This window comes from Ornithodoros turicata, unplaced genomic scaffold (genome assembly GCF_037126465.1).
Source record: "Ornithodoros turicata isolate Travis unplaced genomic scaffold, ASM3712646v1 Chromosome16, whole genome shotgun sequence".
Classification (NCBI taxonomy): Eukaryota; Metazoa; Arthropoda; class Arachnida; order Ixodida; family Argasidae; genus Ornithodoros; species Ornithodoros turicata.
Window position 1 is genome coordinate 1,634,089 of NW_026999320.1, and position 8,670 is coordinate 1,642,758.

At 45.6% G+C, this 8,670-nt stretch overlaps 1 protein-coding gene across 1 annotated transcript in view; it reads left to right on the forward strand.

Moving 5' to 3' along the window:
- The window catches only part of LOC135372661 (uncharacterized), a 260,959-nt gene extending 252,568 nt beyond the window's left edge, over nt 1–8,391 (forward strand). Inside the window, exons 18-21 of the mRNA XM_064606160.1 lie at nt 3,026–3,205; nt 3,267–3,404; nt 4,689–4,886; nt 7,917–8,391. Of these exons, the coding sequence (XP_064462230.1) occupies nt 3,026–3,205; nt 3,267–3,404; nt 4,689–4,886; nt 7,917–8,123 (723 nt within the window). The 3' untranslated portion in view covers nt 8,124–8,391. The remainder of the gene's footprint in view (nt 1–3,025; nt 3,206–3,266; nt 3,405–4,688; nt 4,887–7,916) is intronic.
- The last annotated feature ends 279 nt before the right edge of the window (nt 8,392–8,670 follow it).

Here is an 8,670-nt window from a genome sequence, read left to right on the forward strand (position 1 = left end):
CGCCGTTCTCCCCTCTGACTTGTTGAAAACAGGGACGTGTCGAAAAACCGGTGTCATTCGGGATGATGGCTGGTGAGGAGGTGAAGTTATTGCCATTCCGTTTAATGCATCAAGTTTGCCGCGTGCCTAGGGTACTAGAAAGTAAAGCACCAGCCACCTTCATGCTAGTCAGAATGAAAAGAACATGCCAAGCTGGTTTTCTTTGTGGATTTGAAATAAAAGAAGCAAAAACAACCACATTGACATAGTATTTAAAAATCGTCAATGGGTGGAAAATGAGTCGACTCTCTGTTTCCACTTGCTCTGTCTTTGGTCCACAGCCACGTCACTATAAGGGCGACATGGTAGCACGGCGGCGGTCAGTGCTGACACAATAACGTGCCTTTTACACATAAAAACCCCCAGCTCACAATCGCACCATTCCAATCCAACTACGATGAAACGTCGTTAGCCGATTAATGTGTACTCGCGACTTTGACTGGTAATGAATAATTTCAGTTACTTAAATGATTTAGGCCAAAGGCTCGCAGGCTTGGTTGACTGTTATTACTGGTGCGATTCTGCGAACATCCCGGTGGGTGAGTTAACCCCCGCGACATGAGCTACGTGCGGGGAAAAGTCAACCCAAACCAGTAATTCATGGGTATGCTCCTCTTGTAACCGCTACTAATCTTGTCTTTCATATCGCACAAACTCTTCGAAAATCCTGAACAACCACTGACGCCTTCCTCTCCACTTCAAGCACTGTAACACACACACACGGAAGTTTGTTTTAACCTGCCTGTTGTGCTTCATTCGCACCCGTGGCCCCTGAACCGGTTCGTGAACCGAACCGTTTAGAAAGAACCGGTTTGAACCATTATAATTGCCTTCTGGAGCTGAACCGGAACCGAACCCTTATCGTCGAACCTAACCCCCAACCGGACCGTTAAACGTTTCGGTTCGACTCTCTGATTGCGGCTGCTGCCGGGCGATGGGGGCGCCAAGTTCCCGACGCCGGGAACTTGAAAGCGCTCGCAAATAAATTTAATGTGAAAGTGGCCTTTTCAAACTTTTTTGTTTAGATCGCTTAACCCCTTTCACTTCTCAACCGTCACCATGTAGAAAACACAAGTCGCCTTTTCTTCCCTGTCAAAAGGCGGTTGTCTATGAAGTTCTCATGGTCTGCGGGTTTCGCTATGTGGGTCAAACTTCAAGGTGCGTAAATGACCGCTTAAGGGAGCAAGAAAGCTGATCCCCATTTTTAAATTCGTCGAACATCTCCAGGAATGCAACAACTGCGAGTCGGGCTGGAAGGAGGCCAGGGTTGTGGTCAAAGAGGCGGACATAATGAAACGTGTTCTACGGAAAACCTTAGAAATTTGTACGTCTAGGAATGTTATTAGCAGTCCTTCTGTTTCCTACACGGAGCAGAAAGTGTTTCTATCCCATTTTCTCCCTCCCTTTCCCTTTTGATGTATATACCTGTGTGGGATGGAATAAACTTTCAGCTGTGTTTGACACTCCTGTTTAGTGTGTTTTTTCCCCAGTCTCGCCCGGGACAGCTATTACAGGGCAGGTGGGGTTTGGAGTCTTGGCGATCCTATTCCTAACATACACGGAAGATTGCGTGTTACCTTGTGCTGTTTATTCTCGTTCGTCCCTGTGCCCTCCTTCAGTCTCAAAGAATGTCATCATCATTATTATCACCAGCTCGCTTGGATCCTGCAGCTAAAGTTCCATCCTGCGTATAGACCCTAATTTTTCAACACTTTTAGTGACTGTGCATTATCGCAGATCCGCTTCTTTTACCCGTCTTTGTGATTTCGGGTTTCTCTTAAACTGTAACACGAACCACGGCATGCAGGATACTATTTTTTTTATCTATTCGAGCGAGCCCCTCGTTAAAATACTATTGGACGTGTCATTTAGTAGACTTGTTGCCTAGAATTGAGTGAGAAAGAAATTGTTCTTGAAATACTCATATTTTCTTTGCTGCTCTCTGTTATTGTTTCAGTAACGCTGTTAAATATTGCTGTGGCTGCTGGCAGATGCATCCATTGCATTTGCACGTCCTCATGCCTTGTGGAACTCGAAATAAATTAAAAATAAGCAATGTATACCATATCCCAACATATATGGTGCGCCCAAGTGTAGAGTCACCTTCGTGACATTGTGAGAAACATCGTTGAGGATTCTACGGTATACGTGATGTGATTTCAAGCGCTTGTTATCGCGTTCGTGTCTTAGTTTTGCGGTTTGCCTCAAATCAAGCGTCTTATTTTAGTTTGAGAAAACTGTAATGACCCATATGTTTTGAATGCAGGTGCCTTTGGCTATGCACTCGATCCTTTTACCATAGAATTTCCATCCTCTCGATCTTGCGGCTGTTATGAAGCGTTTTGTGTAACTGTTGTGTAAGGCGGAATTAATTAAATTAATGCAATTAGTTAATTGTTATTTTAATAAAGTAACTGCTGTGGTGGCTGGGATGGGAATACGTTAGATTAATATAATGGATGTAATAGTTATTTGTAAGTTAATTAGCTAATAAACTGAAAAAGAAAAGTCGGCACCATAGGTTCCACGTCCGAAACATTGTTGACCTTTTCAAGGCAGAGAACACCTCCCAATTTTTCGTTCAGTTGGGTTCCTCCTGAGCTCCAAAACATTTTGCGTTCAAATTTGACGCAAGCCATGTTTCTAACGGAATATTGTTCTTGTACTCCCGAGTTGAAGGGCCCCTAGTGTAGAGTACGCTTTATTCTATTCTATCTGTAGCAGCAGCAGAATTTTCGCATTAGGCCGAAACCATTCATATGTTTCCGATGGAACGCTGGAATGTCTACCTTTGGATAGTTTTCTGCACGATTTTTACAATAGATGCCGCTGAATCCCCATTTTGCTGCTGCTGTGTCATTGTTTTCAAGGTGGCCAGTTACGTTGCGTTTGACAACGTTTGTTTATACCTCTAAAAGGAAGGAAAAGAACTGAGAGATTGTGGAATTCTATAGTCTTCTTAGTAGTTTCTATCTCCATTGATCAGATCGAAGGAAGAGGCCGCGGCTTCAAGAGCAGTGTATTGGCGAATGCCGATTCGGTGCAGCACTACAAGGCCGAGGCCTCATTCACAAATTTCATGGCTGCACCTGGATGCCTGGGTGTATTGGGTTTCCTCAACAGGAGTCCATCTGTGTGCGACGTCACCTGCGAAACCGACATTGAGGTGAACTTTCTACGAAAGTTATGCGTGAACTACGACCTCATATCAGTTCTTCTCATTCCAGGCTTGCGTGATTCCAATGAGAACACTCGATGCAATTGTTCTGCGAGATAGCTCAACGCCATGCATCATGTACCGCATGTGGTTGTCAGTTGCTGTCCGCATCGCACGCACTGTTCTGGAGCGCATCGAAGAGTACGCGGTATGTTCCTCCGTTGCAAAATATTTCAAGAGCAGTCGTACGCCATTTCTTGATCAGATTACGATGGTCAGTACTACAGTGAACTGCTGAACGTACACGGATAACAAAGATGTCCGTACGTCTCTAATTGACATACGGCGTTTAAAGGGACGGTCGCACCCGTTCCAGTCGATTTCGAAAGTATAGTGCCATTTTATTCGTTCTGGACCACTGGAAAATTCCAGGCGAAGGACTGGTGTAGCATGACTGTTATTCGATGGAATACACCACAACAGCAGACCTTCCGCCGGAGAGTATTCCTGAATTCCATCTCTGAAAACGTCACTTTGTAAGAAGAAATGACTGCGCGACCTCGAGGAAACGAATACCGCGCCCGTGTGGGCGTCTCAAAGAGATAAATGGAGTATGGGGCGCCTTCCCTCCTCTGAGAGTCGCCCTCTCACTCTCCGCTTGGGGAATGACGCCACGCCGCAGGAGCCACTGCGGCCGCAGAAACAGCGCCGGTATTTAAAGTCACTTGATGTAATACCTAAGCACTTTTCGAACAAAGCACCGTGGTCGAGCCATCGGTGGGCCCGACGGGAATGTGTTAGCATTAAAACTTGAAAACCCATTGGGAACTCCACTTCACAACGCTACACAACCTTCAACGACCCTTCACAAACGCTATACTACTATTCGCAGGGCCCTACACACCGCTAACGTAAAACAGCATTCGCAGCCAAACGAGCTTTCAGGGCTCACTTCGATTCAGCTTGGCGGTGCTGTTCGCAGCCTTCTGTCGCCGCGGCTGCCTCACACTGATTTCCTAACCCATGGCGCACCCACACAGACACGTCTGAGCCTGTCAATCGCCACAGCTGCACCAGCTTCTGCACTGTGCCAGCGCCGTGGTCGCGCCGCACTCTCCTTCCCTCTCAAGTCACCGCGCATGCGCACCGCTCCGTGGCTACAGACCACGCCGGAATTCTTGCGTAACCAGGACTATAATGCAACACGCATTCAAATTAGCCGTGCAGATTGTCGGCCCATGACGAACATAGTCGTACCAGTCCCATAGGTGGGTTTCCGGATGCGACCTCTTTTTAAAAAACAGATAGTCCAAGCCATTTCATCTCGCATAATTCATTGCGCTTTCATCCATACCATCCATTACCGAGACATGTAATTCCTCTCATTATAAGGAAATAAAGTATAGCGCTAGAACTGGCTCATAGAGTAACATTGCTGTACTGATATGGCTACGTTGCTATGTGCCTATAAATCTTGTTTCAATAATCGCAGGCGTGGGAAGACGAATCCCTTACTCGCTACGTGGACAATGGCGTCATGCCCTTCCTTGGCGAAGCCACCTTCCTACGTCTTGATGAGCGTGTCGAGTGCATGATCCTGATCCAGGGAAGGCTAACAGTCAAGAAGGGACGCCGAATTTTACTCGGTCCGAGCCACGTGCCAGGAGACATACGTGAATTCTACTTAACGGTAAGGTAGTCCTAGTCCCTACCTGGCGCATCACGAAAAAAAACTTCTAAAAGTAATGGCGACTGTATAGCAATTGTATATGTTTCGAAACTTGAATGCTTCAGTACGTAATAACTGTGAAGTACATTCAGTGTATTTTGGAAGATACAAAGCAGATCGTTCTCCGATCAAAGCTGACACGGCTCGCGGGCTGTTATTCTTCCTATACAAGAAGGCCGTCCTCGTGGGTGTACATTTGGTGCATTCCAGAACACAGCGTAGACCACGCGTCCGTTTAAATCGCATGGATATGGCATTCTGCACACAACGGCGACAACCAAGAGGAGAACAGAGGACGCAGATCTTGCCGCAAGGTGCAACTACTTAGACCAGGGCCTTCAAACACGCGGCAGGCAGCTACTTGTGACGTGCGGGCAGCTATTATGTTGCTCGATTGGCCTTTACCACCCAACAGAAGGAAGCTGCCTTCTGAAAACACTTCAATAAATAATTAGGCATGAAACCAGATTTTCAGGTATTGATTTTACCTCTGCCCGTGGCTGCCCCTGCCCAGGCTAGGAAGCCCATACATAACGGGACGGGAGACATCATCAGAACTAGCCTGAGTGGCAGAATGGGTATACAGCAGCCTGTTTGTCCATTTAACGGGGTCTATGTAGACGGGGAATGCAACGACCCCCCGGTTGGTAATGAAACGTGGTTACTCGGCTAACTTTATTGAGAACACACGGATGCAAATGATAAGTGAAAAGCGAAAAAAAGACCGAAGCTCCAACCGAGGGATAACTGTCCTACACGTCAAGAGTATCTCCGAATCCATCTACCTTTAGCCATAAGAACCACTTTTAAACCCCACGTCAGGCTCCACGACTTGCTTTCCAAGCCCAAAGACCCTATACCGCCGGAATCCCAAAGTGGCGTCATTTACCGGCTAGCTGTCTGGACTGCAACACAACGTACACACGGATAAAGGAACACGGACGCGACGTGTCTACGGCTGCGAACGCGACAAGGTCGAAGACTGAGCTGGATGAGGATCGCTGGGAAACAGGTCACACGTTCGACCTCGAAAATGGAGACAATGCCCCGGGAACAAAGATGGGGACCTCGAAAGTTCCTGGAACCATGGTACACGAGGCGTGAGAAAACAACATGCAATGTAAACGGCGGCTCTCTCTCGGACGTCTAAACGGACCTCGTTAAATAGAGAAAAGGTTGTTGTATCCCCATTCTGCCACTCAGGCTTTTTCTGATGATGTCTCTCGTATGGGAGACGAAACGTCAATTGAATTTATTACTTTCGTTAAGTGATGATGTCGATTAAGTCGATGTGTGTGTTTTTGTTATCTCTACTCCCGGCTTTTGGAACATATTTGCAGCACATACATATATGAGCACTTCTTTGTGGCTCGTGAACCAGACAAGTTAGGGTTACAGCAATCTCGTGTTCGCTTTCACTTTGAGAACTAACACTGTAACTAATGTGATGATTTTGATGGGTTCATCTTGACTCTCACAATAGAAGCTTTAGAAGAAGCCTCTTTGAATGTCATCTGCAGGAAATTGGAACGGAATACAGAAATGCAGTGAAGAAACTAGAGACGGGGCAGTGACGTACACGCTACACTTCGGCGCTATATGAAAGTTGCAGACCGGGAATATTTTTCCAAAGTTAAGGAATGTCAACAAAACACTGCGTAAATAGGACATAATATGAGTGCTCCTGAAGGTTATCAGTCTTTTGTGAAGAAGTACATACTTTTATCGAATCGTTTTGTATTTTCAGTACGCGAATTGGCAGTTTAGATTTTTCATTAATATGTTGTACCTACGCTATCCGGCTCCACAATAAGTACACCTGTTTTTATGTTGCTTGTGTTTTTGGTTGTGTTATGGTAATTTCAGTTATGCCTTCATTGTGCGGCTCTCAAATACGTGGTCTAATGTCGACGCAACACGCGACTCGATTCGAGTTTGAGACCCTGATTTTGGCCAAACTGCTCATGAGATGTCCCCGTTCTTACTAAGGTTTCAAGTTAGCATTTCATACACCACGTGACATTACACGGCTTGGGACAAAAGTTTACGGATCACCGGGGTGTCTCATTTCTCCGTTAGAGCAACACCCTAGTAGCGAACTCTGAGAGATAGACAAAATAGCCAGAAACCCGTTTCTTATTCGATATGTTCCTGATAGCCAGCAGGGAAGCCGCTCTGATGAAGAAATACGCCGTGTTCCATAAACCTTTGTCCCAAGCTGTCAAGACCATTATCTGTATTTGTCCATCCATTTGGGAGTTGTGATATCCGACATCTATTAGTGCGAAATGCATAAACTGAGAACTATGGCAAGGTTGTTGTCATCAGAAATGCATATTGTACATGATGGTATATAAAGAAAACATGGTGTCGTTTATCACTTCACATTCACTTGGATTAACGCGAACGCACCACATCTTTGGTTTTCTCCTCAACCTTTGGAAACATAAGGAAGGGTACCTACTGTATGTGCTCTTGTCTTTCGTACATAATAGAAAATGAGTCACCCTAAGATACCTGCAAAATGGTTTTTCGTTCTTCAGTTGCACGGTCCTTGGGAGACGCGGCTCATAAGCACAGAACCAACTTCAGAGAAACCTACCGGAGTAGTATACTTGAAAGTTATTTCAGGATGGGAACATGACACGTTTTTTTTTTCGCTTCTTGTGGCATTTTTATGTATCGCACTAACGTCCCCAAATTTGTACTTTTGCACAGAAGAAAGTAAAAAAAAAAAAGAAACACTCACTTAGGAGGGCGACCGCGGGCCGAAAAATTATTGTGAATGGCTTCACAAGGCATAGGAGCTTCATAAGGCTCACCAAAACAGTTAGCTGATCCGCTACACCGGGCACAATGCCTAATTTTTCGCTCATTTGATGTGCAAGGCGACATCTGTGGATATATGTCGCAAATATTTTGTTGTGGTGGTCATATGTGGAGTTAGTTATGAAGTTCTAGCATCAGAACTCAATACTCAATACTCGACAGGACGACAAGAGGACGAGACCGCTTCCTGTGCTGCTGCTGTTGTCGCAGACACGCCTTCAGCTTCCCGGCGAGTTGGACTGGTACCACCAAAGCGGCGAAGTCTTTCGCAAGGTCCTCCGTCGAACTGCTCTGTACAGCGAGAACATGACACCTTTTCCGCGGGGATCACTGCCGGAAAGTGCCGTGTTGCCATCATCGCCGGCGTAGTGTCTGACTATGATGAGGAAGCCATCGTTCTATAAGGAGCGTTAATCGAGGATAGCCTTGTTGTACCTACGAGTGCTGTCCTCACAATTACTGCACATCTCTTCTTCTCTTTCTCTGCAGAAAGTGAAATACCTAATCAAGTTCATGGATTTGGGCATCGCATTCTTGAAAAAAACAAAAAACAAAAAAACTCTATACTTTTTCTCTATAACGTGGTCAGTAGGAGTGAACTCCTATTGTGACGCAATAAAATTTCCAAGTTCTCCTATTGCTGTGTCTCTAGGTAATCGAACACATCCCTTATCAAGATATCAGACCGAACAGACCACGAAGTGGCAACAAATTGTCTGAATGTCGCGCGACGTTTCTTTCTTGTTTTTTTTGTTTTGTTTTGTTGTTTGTTTTGTTGTGTTCGTCGTGATACTGTATCTAGCTTTGGAAGATAACAGAGCTCAACCAGCTAGTAAAGGAAGGCTACACAAGACGATTCTAAACTGATACTCAAAGATCGGGCCCTAAACCTCTCCGACGACTGGCGATTTGTATC